This window comes from Lemur catta, chromosome 5 (genome assembly GCF_020740605.2).
Source record: "Lemur catta isolate mLemCat1 chromosome 5, mLemCat1.pri, whole genome shotgun sequence".
NCBI lineage: Eukaryota > Metazoa > Chordata > Mammalia > Primates > Lemuridae > Lemur > Lemur catta.
Genome location: NC_059132.1, coordinates 74,289,691 through 74,307,713, shown reverse-complemented (window position 1 = coordinate 74,307,713; position 18,023 = coordinate 74,289,691). Strand labels below are relative to the sequence as shown.

Here is an 18,023-nt window from a genome sequence, read left to right as displayed (position 1 = left end):
AAAATTTTTTGAAAGATAATCACAAGCCAAACCATGCATTTGAAAGACTGAGAATATACCTTTACAATAAAAATAGTACAAGGCATATCAAAGTGAAATATCAGAGATACCAACTGTCAAACTTAGTATTTAAGGAAATTGGACATTTTATACTTAATAACCTAATAGAAGAGTCTTTGACTGGCAGATTTCAGGAGTGGTTTTATCTGCCCCACCAAGAACAAAGACACCTGATAATAGGAGCAGCCATGCTTAAAAAGCAGAAGGCAAAAAGATCTGGATTAACTCTGCAAGGGCCAGGATACATATAAACTTACAAATTCAGAATAGAGTGAAGGTTTTGAATTGTTTTTTGTGTGGAGTGACCTACCTCAGGTTCCATCTGAACAGCAGAATCCAGAGGAGAGAAGCAAAGTAAGCTCAAGAAAAACAAAATCTTTCCAAAACATAAACCAAATTGTTAGGCCCACTGCCTGAATGATACTAGACCCCAAAGTGGAAATCTCTCAAGGATTGTGTGTATTACTCTAAAGCTGTTTTGTGATGCCTCTAATGATTATGAACACACATAACTAAGGATAATAACAATGCACACGTATTGAACACACACAGTTTGTTCGAGGCACTGTGTAAAATGCTTTAACAGAGTCTTCCTCTTACTCGTCACAACTTCATTTGGGAGTGTTAAGTTTTCCCTGCTTTTATACATGAGGATATGAGAGGCCTTACTGAAGCTAAATAATTTGCACAAAGTTATTCCAGTGAACAAGTAGAGGCACCAGCAATGAATGTGGACAGGGAGACTTCAGAACTAGGTCTGTGAACCAGCAGGCCTTACTGCCCCTTTCTCTGGTCAGTGATCATGTAGCCATATCTACTGTCTGTTGCTGGCTATCCTTCTTGGAGGTCCCTAGATGATTCAAGAGCAAGAGTTCACGCTGAGGGAGGACTTGTGAGATTTTCCCCTTAAGGTTAGAGTCCTACCTAAGGGTTTACCTTCACCTGTAGCCTTTGCTCTGCAGAAAGACAGAGATAAAGATAAAGTATCATCTTCAAAATCATAGTTTCTGCATTCATTGCTACATTTGAGATGCAGAAATTGTATGCACCCCACACTAGGGGGTTACTCCAGCATCCCCCAGAACTGCTTCCCATGGAGATGTATTTGACCACAGGCCTCCTTTTTTATTTTCCCATCACAAAAATACCTGTTAACCTCTAAAGGAGAACTTTAGATTTTAGAAAATTCTGTTCTCGATTTAAGATATTGATTTGTTTGTTTACAGATTTAGCTTAAATATGATGCAGCATATCTTGGGAGTTGTAGAACCTCATCTGATCTCAGTCAAAATTCCATTTTGTGCCAAGATTTCAACCCTCCACCCAAATTTTTATTGAAATGTAACATACAGAAAAGTACACAAAATGTACAGCTCAATGAATTATCACACCTACTCGATGCCTCAGAAGGTGCCCTGTATTAGCTTCCTAGGGCTGCAGTAACAAAGTATCACAAACTGGGTGACTTAGAACAACAGAAATTTATTCTGTTGTCAAAGTTTTGGAGGCCAGAAGTCTGAAATGTAGGTGTCAGCGGGGCCGTGCTCCTTCTGAAAATCCATAGATAAATCCTTTCTTGCCTATTCGTAGCTTCTGGTGGTTTGCTGGCTGTCTTTGGTGCTCCTTGGCTTACAGCTGCATCACTTCAGTCTCTGCCTTTGTCATCACATAGAGCTCTTGCTGTGTATCTCTGTCTTCCTATTGCTGTGTTCTAAAGAACCAGTCTTATTGGATTGGGGTCCATCCTCCTCCAGTGTGGCCTTATCTTAACCAATTACATCTGTGATGACCTATTTCCAAATAAGGTCATTCTGAAGTACCAGGGGAAAGGAATTCAGTATATCTTTTTGAGGGAGGACACAATTCAACCCCTAACACCTCCTGTGTTCTACCCCAATCAGTACATATTTCTCTTCCACAAGAGTAACAAAGGATGTTTTAAATAAATAACACCATCCCTCCAAATCAGTGGTAGTGAGCAAGATGATTATGATGTACTCAATAACAACCTTTCTGCCCTGCCTGGGCTCACATATGGCATGTTGGCCTTTCTGGCCCTGCTTCTAAGTATTGATGTTGATTCTTTTAATTGCTAGATTTTTGTCAATGGACACAATGTTAACATGCAGATTCTCTCCTCTCATGCACCAAGAAGTTTCCAAGGCTTAGTCAACCTATTTGCTTTTTAGGGCTGTTACCTCTTTTATATTACAGGTTGAGCATCCCTAATCTGAAATTGAAAATGCTCCCAAATTTGAATTTTTTTTTTTTTTTTGAGGCAGGGTCTTGCTACATTGCCCAGACTGACCTTGAACTCCTGGGCTGAAGCGATCCTCCTTCCTCAGTCTCATGAGTAGCTGGGACAACAGGTGCACGACACCACTTCTGGCTCAAAATTCAAAAATTTTTAAGCACCAACATAATACTCAAATAAATGCTCATTGGAGCATTTTGAATTTCAGATTTTTGGATTAGGGAAGCTCAGCCAGTAAGCATATAATGCAAATATTCCAAAATCCAAAAAAATTTGAAACATTTCTGGTCCTAAACATTTAGGATGAGGGATAATCAACCTGTACCTTATACTAATTCTCTTTTTTTTCCAAGTAGTTGTTTTACACAAAGCCTTCCCTATTTTTTTTTAAAGTTAGTATTGCTGAAAACAGTTATATATTTGTGTTCCCATCTTTGCATCATGATATCAGAGACCTCTGGGCACTTAATTTTTTCCCCTGTCTGGCAGAATAGTGTTGTCTTAGTTTGTTTTGTACTGCTGTAACAGAATACCACAGACTGGATAATTTATAATGAACAGAAATGTATTGACTTATGGGTCTGGAGGCTGGGAAGTCCAAGATGGAGGGGCTAGCATCTGGTGAGGGCCTTCCTATTGCGTCACCCCATGATAAAAGGCAGAAGGGCAACAGAGGAAAAGGGGGGTAGAAGGGGAGAAGAGGAAGGGGAAAAGGAGAGAGGGAGGATATGCTCAGAAGATTTTTATCTTTTTAGGTGGTGATGTTTTAAATTCTAATCTTAAGAAGAAATGGTCGTTAGGTCAAATTGACTATATAGATGGTATATTTTGATCTGATATGAGAAGGCAGGAATTTCAATAGCAAACACAAAAGAGCTATAAGGTATAAAGATCTTTTGAGCACCATGTAATGCTATCTGTGGTATCCAGAAATTCACTGTAAGATGCAGTATGTAGCTAGCCATGAAAGCAATTTTAAGGTAAATTTTTATTTACATGGCAGATATATTTCCCCAGCCTCCTCTCTTCCTATAAAACATCTTAATATAACAATTTAAAAATTTTCTACAATTTTTATTTTGTAAAGAGGATAGGCCAGTAAGTAATGTATCAAACTTGCTGATTGGCACCATATTGAGTCCCCCAAATGACCAGGCATTATGAATGACTCTTCTTCAAAAGGAATGATGAGTGTAATAAGTTTCTTTCTTTCTTTTTCTAGCCAAGGACCCTTGTCGTCCATTAGAGCGGTAATCAAGAGATGTAAGTTTGTTTTTTCCTGCTCTGTATTTTCCTCTGTAATAATTTTAAATGATGATTTAGATTTCCATCAAGTGGTTGTATTCCATGAATCTACAAAGAATCTAACAAGAGTAGCTTCTAAGAAGGAATAAAGCATTTTGGACAAACAGCTAGTTTTAAACTTCTATTTGTTGATAAACCAGTTTCTCAGAACAATGCTTTTCTCATAGGAAAAGAGAACAAAGATTTTTTTTTTAAAATCTAGCTATCTAGTTAGTTTCTGTAATCTAATATAAATTTTATGTAACTATTTTCTATAGTTAGAGACATCTTATAGATTTAGAAAATATTAAATCCTGTTCTTTTTGGTTCATTTTCTTCCATGTTTCTCTTTACAATATTTTTTTAACTGTATAAATGCCTATGAGGATAGGCTTATACTACCACATACAAGACAGAAGTGCTGTGAATAATTCCCTCCATAATGACACATTCATACTTTGTCTTTACCTCTTGGTTAAAGCTTCAAAACTTGCTCTTGATGTGGGATTTTAACACTTTTTTTAATAAAAGGCTTTGGAAAGGTCCCTTTTCTAAATAGAACATGGATTACCTGTTGTAGAAAAAAGGTAAAGATAAGATTTTGGATATTCTTTGCATTTTCTGAGTTGAGGTCACCACTCTGAGGAGAATGTAGCCTATTTTTAGAAACATAATTTTTGGGGTCCTTTTTGCATTCATTCTTGTGAGCCCTAGATATTTTTGGTCCAGTTTTGTTTTTGTTTTGTTTTTGTTGTTTTTTTGTTTGTTTTGAGACAGGGTCTCTCTCTGTCCTCTGTCAGACAGGCTAGAGTGCAGTGCGATCATAGTTCATTGTAGCCATGAACTCCTGGGCTCAAGTGATCCTCCTGCCTAAGCCTCCTGAGTAGCTAGGACTATTGGTGCGCACCACCATGCCCAGCTAATTTTTTTTTTTTTTGGTAGAGATGGGGTCTTGCTATGTTGCCCAGGCTGGTCTTGAACTCTTGGCTTCAAGTGATCCTCCTGCCTCAGCCTCCCAAAGTTTTGGGATTACAAGCATAAGCCACCACACCTAGCCTGGTAAAGTTTTTTGGTGTGTCCTAATTGGATATATCTAGAATTTTATATTCTTCCTTTCATTAATTTTCTAGGAGAAAATTATTTTCTGAAATTCAGATTTAGTTAATAGTGATTACCTACGTAAGTCAGGAACTGTTTCACATACATTATAAAATAACATTCTGTGTGGTAGCTGCTAATCCCGTTTTACAGATGGTAGGAAAACTGAATCTCAGAGAGGTTAAATGGCTTCACAAAATAAGAGCTGGGATGTGAACCTAGGCTTCCTAGGCTTCTTTTTTTTTTTTCTTTTTTTTTTTTTGAGACAGAGTCTCACTCTGTTGCCCAGGCTAGAATGAGTGCCGTGGCATCAGCCTAGCTCACAGCAACCTCAAACTCCTGGGCTTAAGCGATCCTCCTGCCTCAGCCTCCCGGGTAGCTGGGACTACAGGCATGCGCCACCATGCCCGGCTAATTTTTTCTATATATATTTTTAGCTGTCCATATAATTTCTTTCTATTTTTAGTAGAGATGGGGTCTTGCTCTTGCTCAGGCTGGTCTCGAACTCCTGAGCTCCAACGATCCACCTGCCTCGGCCTCCCAGAGTGCTAGGATTACAGGCGTGAGCCACCGCACCCGGCCTAGGTTGTTTCTTAAAGCAGTTTAACTCCTTATAGGGCCAGGAGAGTCGGATGCTAATTCTGATTCTAAGTAATTCAAAATTACCAATTAAATGATGATTGGAAGAAAAAAAGCACATAGAAGAATAGCCATAGAACTACCTTATCTATGAAATTCATAATAATAAAGAACTCAGTGACTACATTTGTTTGGGACAGGGTACGAGCTACATGCATTTGACACAATAACAGGAACATAGTAGTCCCTGCTACTCGGGAGGCTGAGGCAGTAGGATTGCTCAAGCCCAGGAGTTTGAGGTTGCTGTGAGCTAGGCTGACGCCATGGCACTCACTCTAGCCCGGGCAACGAAGTGAGACTCTGTCTCAAAAAAAAAAAAAAAAAAAAGAAAGAAAGAAACAACCTGCTCTCAGCCATGTCTCTAATGGGCTTTTGGACCTGGGACAATTCATTTAACTTCACTCTATCTCAGTCTCCTCCTCTGTGAAGTTTGAGCAAGATGATCGATCACTGAGGGTCTTTCTATGCTTATGATCCTTCTGGAACTGGAGAGGATTCTTTATTGGTGGCAATATTGCAAATCCACACCTCAACTCTTTTATAAATAGCTTAATATGAGTGTGTTTTGTACTTGGAATTTAACCACTTGAACTAGAAAGGTTTAAAAATAATTCTTTATAATGATAGGATAACTTTAATTGAAAATACTGCTTTTTTTATGTGGCATTAACCCAAAATGTACAAGAGACTAGCAACTTGTGGCATAGAGGTTAAATGGGGCATGTTGGTCTGTATCGACATTGGTGGCAAATTTGATTCTCCTGGCAACAACTACAGCAAATCTGTTTAATCTGAGAAAGTGAGAATGAGATGTGTAAGTGGATAGTAGAGAAATTAGCAGGAACAATGTGAAAAACCACATGAAAATCCAACATGAAATCCGAAGTGTTTCTAGCTATTAAATTGTTTAGCCCTGACAAAAAGTGTTAGTCATTCCAAAAGGATCAAGAAAGAGAGAGATTTCATAGAAGATGAGTAAATGTGAAAAAAAGTCAGAGAAGGAGAGAGGAAAGGAATGATTCTCAAAGGATGTGGAGAAGGAAATCTGTAAGTATGACTATGAGACCTCTCTCCTTGTTCTGCTGCATCAAGAGTGGCAATACTACTCTGCTGCCTGTGGGGGCCTGTTACTAATACTAATGACCTCTGGTGTGAAGGGACAGAATCAGGTTAAAAGCCACTGGTTTAAAACAACATAAATCGACTCCTGAATTGCCTTTTAGATATTATTCATACTTTAAAATTTATCCTTGTTGAAGTAGCAAATTGATTTTGCAAAATGATTTTTAGATTTTTTTTTTTGCACTATTGTTAAAAACTACAGACACATTGTTTTTTACTGTGGTTACATGTGTGGATGTCCTGGTCTGTAAAGGCAAATCTTTGCAGCAACATATTTCTTTAATCTCTGAAACTATGGTTCATCAACTCTTCTTTTCCATCTCAGTGTGCAGGGTAGGGAAAAACAGTGGCATGGCAAGACAGCCTTGCTCCTGAACTCCTTTGAAAGCTTAGGCAACTGGGTTCACTCTTTTTTCTCTCTTTCCTCTTCTATAACCCCTTCTTTTTTTCTCTTAGCACTCATGAATAGTGCACAGCAAAAATGCCCCGTGGAAGAGGTATGTTTGTGACAATAACGTGAAGTCTTTTAAAAGTGCTATGTCTGCTGATTCCAGCTTTAGTGATGGTGGTGATGTGATGGTAGCACAGTCGGGTGAGCCTCTGACTTAATGAAACCACTCTTACCAGTCAGACATACCATGCAGAGCTCTGTGTCCTCTTTTATTCCAATAGACAAAATGTACTGCAGCGTGGTTTAGCTCTTGATAAAAATATAACAGTCAAACCAGTTGATAATATGAATATAAAGACATCTTCCAAGTTGAGATCCAGCGGTTTTGGTGTCAGATGTTAGAGATTTGCCTTGCCACCCAGCATAGGTTCACCTGTCACAGCTCCAATCCCAGCCTAAATGTCATTCCCACCCCCCATCTCTATCCACCCTTGCCTCCCCCAGTTTTGGCAGCCTCCTTGTTCAGAGAGAAGCAGAAGTTAGTAGGAGAAAGAAAGAAAAGATCCATACTTTTAATCTTTTCAAATGAAAAGAAATTAAAAAATGGAGTATTGGAGAGATATGAAAGCAACTAGTTGAAACAGATTATATCTAAAATAAATTCCCTTTGTGCACAAATCTTTACAGTATAGTATTGGAAAATTTTTTTTCCCAAAGGGACATTTAGAATATGCTCCTTTAAAATAGAGATAATGTACTCCATTACATAAAAATTGACCCCATATGTGACATATTTTCCAGATTGTTTAAGACCTGATTTACTTTATAAAATAAAACTTGGAAAATATTTAAACTGTCATTATATTTAATAACTGTCTTCTTTTCTCTGTTCATTCTTCAAATTATTTTCAGAACCACAGAATGTGCTTTGGGGAGTTTTTCAAATCTATATTTTCTTATGCAATTCAAATATATAACTACAATTAACTTTATGCCAATAAAAAGATCATTTTGATTTACTTTTCTACTTAGGAATATTAAAATTTATACATTCTATATGATGTCAAGTATAAGCTAATTTTTTCCAATTATACTCTATAAAAATTTAAACCTTTACTGAATAAAGTGATTTTGTACTAAACCAGTTTATTCTTTCTTCTATAGCTTCTCGGACTTCTATTCAGAGTGAACTTCATCGAGATAGGAGGTATGGTTATATTTATAACAGAGGGCATATATTCTACTAATTATTAAAATAAAATTGTACCATCAGTTAGGAGGTTAAATATTTCTCTATTCTGCCTCATCAATACATCTCCTGAATAAATCTATAAGTTTAAATTATGAATATTTTGCCTGAGAGAAGTAGGCAAATTAGGCCTGAAAATGTTCTTTTGATTTGTAATTATTTTCTAAATGTTTATTAAACAATGCTACATGTAAAGCATTGTTACAACTGCTTTTAAGAAATGCCTTGTACCTCATAGCTACCTAGTAAATGTGCCTAGATAAATAGATAGGTGACAGGATAGAAAATTGAATGGAAAGATAAGATAGGAAAAGAGGCAGGCAGGAAGGATAGATAGCTGGATGAATAAATGGTGGATGGCTGGTTGCAGAAAGGAGAGAGTAGCTGGACAGATAGCAGGAAGGACCAATGGACAGACAGATGGATAGTAAAATGGATGGAAGGATGGATGCATGGACAAAGAGAAGAATGGAAGCGTAGACAGATAGATAAGTGGATAGAGATATTTTTATAAGTCATGGTTCCTGCTTTCAAATTTCTTATAGTATTGTATAGAATAATGAAGAGTCAGACAGAACCAAGTTCACTATTTCCCTCTATGTGACCTTGATCAAGCTGGTTAACCTCATTAGCTTCTGTATCCTCATCTTTAAAATAATGCCAATCATACCTACATCACAAGGTTGTCATAAGAATAAATGCACTTATGATACTTAACACTTGTTAAGTAGTAACTGTATTTAGTTAAACAAAAGCTATAAGCAGAGGTTTTTAGGCAATGCAATTCAAGTTTAATTAATGGTCAAGTTCTGCTGTTTCACAAGCTAGCATGAGTGTGTGCATATATACACAATTTTGACAATGACAAGTGCTTTTTTATTTTTATTTGCCATAGAGTGTTAGAGAAAAGCAGAGTAGGTATCCTTATTTGTTAGGTGAGAAAACTGAAGCTCAGAGATGTTGGTTGATTTGCTCAGTGTCATACAATTGGTGTTTGTTAGGAAATCATGTTAAAGACAATTTAAACATCAGAATGTAGAATCAGTTTAAGAATAGGATAAAAGAAGCCATGCCTAAATCACTATGGCTCCTCAGTATTAAAGAATAATCTTCAAATCATATCCAAAACTGTTCAGGAACACAGAGACATCTATCATGGTCTAGAAGTAAACATATAAACTCAAAACACTTAAAGATAACTTTGAATTGGGACAGAGATGGGGTGAGGAAGAGGAGGTAATTTTTATACGGCAATTTTCATTTCAGAGTATGTATTAACAGAAAACCAAACAATTCCATTTAATCAGTATGTTTTTCTACCATTCTCTATATGCTTGTCCTATAGGCTAGATAGCAGCAGACAGAGCCCTGGAATGAACAGATTGTATGGGCCTTACTTAGTTCTTATCCTTAACATCCAAGGCAGAGCCAAGTGTGCTCAGGGTACATCTCTAACTTTTGGAGGCCAAAATCATAGAAGATGACTGTCATTTACTCCTTTGCAGCCTGTCACAGGTCGTTTCTGTGAATGTGGTAGTTCTTAAAACTTTTTTGGGCGGTGGTGGTTTTCATGAATCTTGGAACATTTGCAGATAGAGGGACAATAGCTTGTTACCAATCTGCAAAACCTTACTGAGGCTTCTGTCCACTAGGCGCCCAGAGATCACCATTGTGGCAGCTGAGCCATTGAGGCCAGCCTCGTGGTTTCCAGGAGCCCCACCCCCAGGACTGGGATTTTCCCCATCTTCTGCCGCAGGCCCTTGGAGGCCAAATGAGCTGGTTCCTGCTGAGGTAAATAAACATTCCGTTATCTCTTTGCTTGTTTCTTTTTAAAATGAAATTCAATGATAAGAACAGTGAGACTTGGCTATTGCCCATTGATGTCTAAAAATCTTCATTCTTTGTTTTTTAGCTCCCACCATCCTATGAACAAGTCATAAAAGAAATAAACCAAGTTCAAGTTAATACTACAAATAATAATAATGCTGCTGCCACTCCAAGGCACACTGTTACTTCTGCAACTCAGACTGACTTTTCAGAAGAAATAGACAACGATCTGCCTCAAAGTAATGCGAGTAATTTGTCTTCCCTAATTCTGACCTCCTTTTAGGGAAGTAATCAGTAGGCTTCCGTCCTTTAAAATTATTTGCAATCTGTGCATAAGTCATTGAGCTCTGCTTCCCAGTCACTGTGATCACTGTGTGCTTACTTTCTTTGGATATGCAGTGATTATTGTAATAGATCATTCTCACGAGCTGCAGCCCCCATCTATGGGGTTCATCCTAGTTTATATCACAAAAACATCATCTGTTTAACTCATGGTGGATATTAATGCTGATACCCTTTATTTCCATTGAGAAGGATGTTATATTTAGCAACTTAAACTTAGGATAGCATACTAAGGGTGATTGTCCTATTAGTCTTTTTTAAAGGATTGTATTAGGGTAATAGAGATAAGAGTAAGTTGCTTTGGAATAGTAAAGGATTAGAAATGTTGGAATTTTAACAACCAGAGAGAAATGATTCATGTGATAAGTCTCATGAGAATCAGGAATTTAATGGTGTTTTAAAATACTGTATAATGAATGTTTCTTATATGAACCAATATAACTTGAAGAACACTTCTGCAAGAAGCTGAGTATAAACATTTCCCCATTGCTTTTGGAATCACTTTTTACTAACTAAGGAAACCCAAATCTCTTGATATTCCACATGTATATTTTTAAAAATCTATGCATCTTATATGGTTTTTTCTTTTGAATTGTAACTTTACAAATTTTTTTTGGTCTTGTCAGCACTCCAGGCACCTCTCAAGCCTCTCCAGCCTTCCCCAACAGTCTCATCTGGCAATCTTTCAACAAATGTGGAGCCTTTAATAGTTTTTGATATTTTCGAAGAACAGAGTTGTTCAGAAAACCCCAGTGCTACAAGATGTCCAGTGCCAAAACCAAGATCAAAAAGCAACCTCAGACCAGTAGCCAGAGATACTCACATTAAAGAGCAAAGTCACCAGAAAATCAGCCCAGCGGCCACGGAAGAGGAGTCATCCCCAGGCCGGCCCCAGTCTCTGTTGGACAATACCAACAACTTAGACAGTCAGGCAGTGATGAACATTATGAACACAGAACAAAGCCAAAATAGTATTGTTTCAAGAATCAAAGCATTTGAGGGTCAGACAAATACAGAAACCTCAGGACTGCCCAAGAAACCAGAAATTACTCCCCGTACACTTCCCTCCAGGCCTACTGTTTCCTCAGGGAAACCCTCTGTGGCTCCCAAACCAGCGGCTAACAGAACTTCTGGAGAATGGGACTCTTGGACTGAAAGCAGACTCAAGGTGACCTCCAAGGAAGGGCTCACCCCATACCCTCCACCGCAAGAAGTAGGAAGCATCTCAGTAACCAAACCTGAATTGCCAAAGAAACCAAATCCTGGCCTTATACGAAGTGCTAATCATGAGATAACGGGAGGAGGGCCCCTGGCAGAGAGCCCTGATGGTGGGAAGAAAGTCCCAACTCCTGCTCCACGGCCTTTGCTGCCGAAGAAATCAGTTTCCTCAGAAAATCCCACCTGCCCTCCGCTGAAACCCGTCACTGTTCCTCCCCGACTTTCAGTGGCATCACAAGCCAAAGCATTCAGGTCACTGGGAGAAGGGCCCCCGGCTAAACCCCCAGGTCCAGTTCTGCAAAGCAAGCCCCTGGGTGATATCGACCTCATCAGCTTTGATGATGATGTTTTACCCACCCCATCTGGGAACCTGGCTGAAGAATCTGTTGGTTCAGAGATGGCTCTAGGTGAGTGAAAATCAGAAGTGGAGGGGAATCTAAACTCATCATAGGATATCTTACATGGCACTTGCTGTTCTAGTTTCCAGCTACATAAGTTACTGAGGTACGTGTGGGCACGTACACATGCATGTGTGTGTATGGAGACAGAGTCAGGGATTAACAGAGAAAGGTTAAGAAACATGAAGCTAGGAGGGGAATGGAGACAGAGAGGGAAGGGACTGTATGGGATGGGGGAAGGGAAACAGAAATGGGGAAACACACACATCCATTACTATGATATGAGCCAGAAGCAAGCTGACAGGGGCCAGGGACTAAACTAGGTTGTAGGGCTGGCTCTTACTCTGACAGGTTGACGTTCAGGCTTCATATTGAAAGGATCCAAGAAGGTGGTTGGGGGGCCATGGCATTAGAAAGATGCAGAGGAAACTTCTCATAGATGGGAAGCCATGCAGTGGCCCCAGCAGGGCTCCTCAGGTGGAACTGGCCCCAGCTGGGAGTGCTAGGAGAAGGGCCGGCTCCAAGGGAGGACTCTGACAAGAGCAATGTAAGGAGTGAGGAACCAGCCACACGTTACAAATTTTTTTTTCTGTGATCTTCACAGAACATCTCCCCTTGGGAATGCAGAGTTTTTATAAATAAAATTCAACAGTTGTAACTTTGCTGCGAAGATCAGGACAATTACATTTCCCAAGAGGCAGAGTGTGTTTTCTTTCCTCACACTGTTCAGATGGAGGGTGTTATGGTAAAGCTTATCTTTGATTTGTCAAACTAAGCTGCTCTACTTGTCATTGATAAGATTCCTTTTACTAGTGTTTACTTATTTGGGTGGAATTTGTGAACATATGAACTTAATAGTATTTTCAAAAGGTTAACTGTCATCTTATAAATGTTTAATATGCATCAAAATGATACACGCTGTGATATCAACACCAAATTCTGCACTGCACAGGTGCATTTTAAATGACAACAAACACATACAGTACTTATTAAATGTTTACCATCCATGCAACATTGTAACTGGCAATAGCATATAAACTAAGAGACATGCTTCTTGTCCTTAAAGGATGGAAGGAAAAACATTAGAATATATTGAGCTTCTACAATGTACCTAACGCTCTGCTAGATACTTAGACATACATTATTTTAATATTTACAGCAACCCTCTATGAGATATCATTGGCCTCAGTCTGCAAATGAAGGAAATGAGGCTGAGAGAAATCAGTGAATAACTTGCCTAGTGTCATAAAACCAACAATTTTCCAAGCTAGGATTCAACTTAGTGTTTTTATTCTAAGTCTAGTTTATTTTTCACTATATCATGTTGCTACCCAACATTTTCATGAATCCTTAACCAGGCAAAACTTTAAAAACTTTTCAGATCTTTGTCAATATCATTTTCTTATGTAAACCTTTTTGGTGTTACAAGCTTCAGAGAAGGTCAGGAATGGATAAATCCGACAGCAGCAAGCTATTAAGGTGTGGAAGCAGTACAAGCCAAAGAAATATTGCCTTTTATAGCACCTGCTAGATTCTATGAGGATGGCAACTTGGTTAATAATTGCTGAGAACTTAATTTGTATCATCAAGCAGATAATTATAGTCATCTTCAAAAAGTAAGGTCAACAATACACTTTTAACATGAACACAGTCTCATGCTTCATACTCAGCCTTTTCTGCTTCTTGATTTCTATCACTTTATTGCACAACATTTAATTATTGAGGCAGTCTTGCAGCAAAATGTGTAATTTGCTTGCCCTATCCTACTGTAACCATTGCTCTTGACAATGGAGTTATACTGAACTGAATACTTCATATGCTTTCTAAACCTGTTCCTCCTCCTATATTTTGCACCTCACTAGTGACACCATCGCACCCCCAACCTTCCCTAGAGAAACCCAGAGATCATCCCTGAGTTTTCTCACCACTTCACACAGAGCCTACCACAATTGCTGTGTTACCTTGGGCAATGTACTTAACCTCATCACAGTGCCTGGGTTTCCTCATCTGTAAGACACATTAGTACTACTACTCTTCCTGGAGGCTATTGCAAGGGTTAAATGTGACTATGCAGGAAAGCCCTATCACATTGTCTGAAACATGGTGACCATTAAGTAGTAGCTATTATTGTTACTTCTCTGGCTTCATATCCAGTTAATTACCAACTCCTGCTGGTTTTACCTTCTGAATAGTTCTTGACTCTGTCTCTCATTTCCGTCCCTCCTTGTACTGCCCCAGTTTAGGCCTCTATGCTCAGATTATTGCAGTGGCCTCCTAAATTGAGCCCATTCAAACAAACCCGTCATCCAAGGGATTTTTCTAGAGTGCACACTGGCCCTTATTGCTTCCCTACTTGTTACTCTCCAAAGGCCTTCAGGATCACCTCTGAACTTCTCAACATGTGGAGGGATTTTTGTTTGTTTTTTTGACTTAGGGCTTTATGACCTTTTGATGGTATTTCAGTAGCACTGTCATTGTAAACAAAGGTTCATGATCTCTTTGTGAAACCTTGCCTAATCATCCAGGCATCAGCCAGAAACTGGGAGAGGAACACAGGAGAAAGAAGAGTAAGTCACAAATATATCTTTCCTTCGCTTTCTCTTCCCTCAAAAATAAAGAAAATCTAATAAAATAGTGTGCATAAAATGAAGTTGCCATATTAAGCTCAAATAATAGAGATCAGAAAATACTGAAGCTATGAAAACATTGTTAAGATTAGAAAAATTATTAAAGGAAAACTCATAAAACAGGCAATTTAATATTGGATTCGTTTCTTGGGTAGAATGCCTTCCAGGTTAATGTAATGGAGCTGAGAAGTATTAGCAGTTCCTCTTCACACCTTTACAAATCTTACCCAGTTGTCAAAAAAAAAAGCAGAATGTTTCTGCTATCAGCCCCATTACACAGACCAGAATAATAGTTTAGCAGTTAATTTCTGGTATTAATAGAACTCAAGGGAAAGAAATGACAGAAAAGCAAGCCAGGGATGGTGAAACTAATTATGATGACAAGCATATTATTAGAGACAGGTAATGGGTGGAAAACTACTTTATCATCAATGTTATTCCCAACCCAGTAATGAAGACCATGTGGATATTAGGTGTAAAGAGGCCTGCTTGTTTGGCAGCAGGTGTTGGTGTGAGGGGCTAGAAGGAAGAGAATAAACACTGCAAATAAGAGTAGAGAAAAATGCCATTGACTTTCCTTAGATTTGGATAGGAAATTGTTCTTGAGATGCTCTGTGTCTCTTCTATAGAAGCAAGAGCAGAGTCCGTGATAGAATTATGGCAGTGAGGTTCTTAACCCTTTCTAGATTACAGAATTCTGAGAATCTGAGGTAGCCTGTGAAGCTTTCATCTCCCTTGAAAATAGCCATTAGCACATGTGTGCCCAATTGAAGGTACAATTTCCAGAGCTTCCAGGGCCCATCTTGGGCTCCAGATTAAGGACTTCTCCTATAGAATATTGGAAATAAACTTCAGTGGACTGCTAAGTAAATTATGGTGCATCCATAGCAATGGAGTATAGTGTGGTAATTAAAAGGAGGTAGACCTGTTATCTCCTACTAGGGATGAACCTCCAAGATATTACTAGGTGAGAAATGCAAGGTACAGGATAGTATTCGTGGTATTTTAGCTACAGTTTGTGTTAAATGTCAAATGCAACATGTTTACAAAGATGTATAAAAAGTTGGTAGCAAAGGTTGTCTTTTATGAGGGAACTTGATAGACAGGAGAGGATGAGGGAACCTGGTTCTATCCGTGTACCTTTTGATCCCTTTCGAATTGCAGACCATGCGCAAGCATTACTTTTAACAAAATAGTTAATTAGCGAATAATCTTTCCTAAATAGCTGAATATAAGCATAATTAGGCTGAAAGAAACTGGGAGAATTACCTTTTTGCTTCAGAGTGAACTGCTTCCCCCACTGATCCTCAGCCTTGTGATGATTGGAAATTTTAAAAACAATAAAATAGTGATTTTTCTAAACAGTTATACTAATATTATTCAAGGTTACAAATGGAAGCTAATTATTATGAACTAAACATGTCTAAATTAGATCAATTCAGAAACATATATCTGTATTATTTCCCTTTTAAATAGAATCCCCCCAAAATAGATTTTTCAAGTAGTTTTTGTATTGATTTGTTTGGCAGAGGTGTTATTTCAGCTTGAAATTTCTTGTGATTGAATTTATTTTACTGGATTTTTTTTTTTCAGTTACAAAAGTAAAATATATTTGTTGTAACAAGTCAAACAATTCAGAGATTTTAGTAAAAAAAAAAAAAAATTAATCTCCCTCTAGTCCTTTCAAATCCCCACAGTAACCAGTATGAACAAAGTTTATAGCTTGCTGTGCCTTTGGTGAAACTAATACAAACCAAAGCTTGCAAACATATACATAGTCCATATACATGGACTTCCTCCCCAAATTGTTACTATACCATATCTGTTACTCAGCAGGGTGCTTTTTTCATTCAACAATGAAATTTATCATTTCTCTTCAGGCTAATAGGTCTAATTCATTGTTTCCTTTTACCTGCCTAGTATTCCATAGTATGAGTATATCATAGTTGATTCAATGTTTCCCCTATTGTTGGACATTCAGGTTGTCTCCTTTGTTTTTAATTTCGGGGTGTTTTGTTTGTTTTTGTTTTTTGCCACTACATAAAATGCTGTTGTAAATACTCTCATAAACATTTTCACTCCTACCAGTGCTTTTATTTCTGAAGAATAAATTTCCAAAAGTGGGACTACTGGGTCAAAGGTTATGAACTGTAAACATTTTAACTGGTACTAATGATCCAATTTCCCGACTTGGCAGTGCCTGAAGTTCCCAAACATGAAGTGCCATCCTTGCTTTATATGTTGCCCACTTCCATTTCTGTTGGAAAAAATATCCTTCTCATGAAAAGACATAAAAAGTGAACTTCACACTGTGTAGCTAGAGAGAGACTTGCACGCCATCAAGATGAAAAACAGGCCTCTGGCTCCACCTTCTCACTGAAGTGATGTTGTTTATCCTCTCCACTAATCTGCATGCCTCTCATGGATCACAGCCGGACACACAACACGCAGACAGAAAGGCAGATGCAGAGCCTGCTGACTCAGTGAGCACAGCTGCGGGAGGTCATTAAACAGACCACTCCTGCCCAGCAGCCCGCAGTGGTGCAACATTAAGGCTTCCTTGCCTCACCTTATGGAGAAAGAATTTTTTTTTTCCCCAGAGACTTGTATAGTAGAATAATTACACATGATCTGAGTGTCAGCTATTAAAGAGCAGCTAATGGTATTAAAAGTAAAGGACCAAAAAAGAGAGCGAAAGAGAGGGTAACTAGGACACTTTGAATACTTCGTAAGTTGCACATATGCTACCTCGATTGAAATCCTTCAGGTTAAAAAAAAAATAGCTGAACCCTTTAACAGGATAGGTGAGATCTGCCCACTCTGTGTGATCAGGGTTTCCTGAGGCCTGTCCCTCAACAGCAAGCATGTTTAGCTGCCCCCTGTGGCCAGCCCTTCGAGGGTGCTGATTGGCCTCTTTTCTCCTTTCCCTGCTGCCCTTGTGCATGCCCTCACTGCTGGAATGTGAGAGAGTGTGTGTACGTGTTACACTTGCCCAGAATTTGATTTGAGCTGGGAAACAATTTAAGTCATTCCGTGCTCAAGATTTTCTTCCCTCTTCACTACCCACCCACCCAAAAAAAATCATTAACTAAAATTTTATACTAATAACCAACAGATTATAGTTACCAAAAGCCACTGGTAAAGTGGAAATGCCATTTGAAAGGTAGGACACAGTGAATAAATATCAGAAGAACTATTAGAACACGTCCAATCCAGTTTTTGGAAAGACAAACAGTATCATTAATGGAGCTCCCCCCCTCCCTCACCCTGTTTCATTCTGCAAACTGCTTCCCTTCTGCCCATACCTGAAGTTCCTCACCTTGCTCTTTTTCCTTTTCCTTTTTCAATAGTACTTCTCACCTTCTAATATATCACATGAATTGCTTTTCTATTATATTTATTGTTTATGGTCTCCATCTCTCTGCTGGGCTGTAAACTCCGTTGTTACAGCGGGTGGTCCCGAGAACAAACCGAGTGGCACAGAGAGTCGGACAATCAAGGTTTTTTCGCCAGC

General features: G+C 38.6%; 1 protein-coding gene across 1 annotated transcript in view; it reads left to right on the top strand.

The window, feature by feature from the left end:
* SH3D19 (SH3 domain containing 19) overlaps nt 1-18,023 on the top strand; it is a 161,582-nt gene that overhangs the window by 107,427 nt on the left and 36,132 nt on the right. The window contains exons 3-7 of the mRNA XM_045552110.1: nt 3,537-3,577; nt 8,013-8,055; nt 9,750-9,888; nt 10,010-10,163; nt 10,893-11,891. Of these exons, the coding sequence (XP_045408066.1) occupies nt 3,537-3,577; nt 8,013-8,055; nt 9,750-9,888; nt 10,010-10,163; nt 10,893-11,891 (1,376 nt within the window). The remainder of the gene's footprint in view (nt 1-3,536; nt 3,578-8,012; nt 8,056-9,749; nt 9,889-10,009; nt 10,164-10,892; nt 11,892-18,023) is intronic.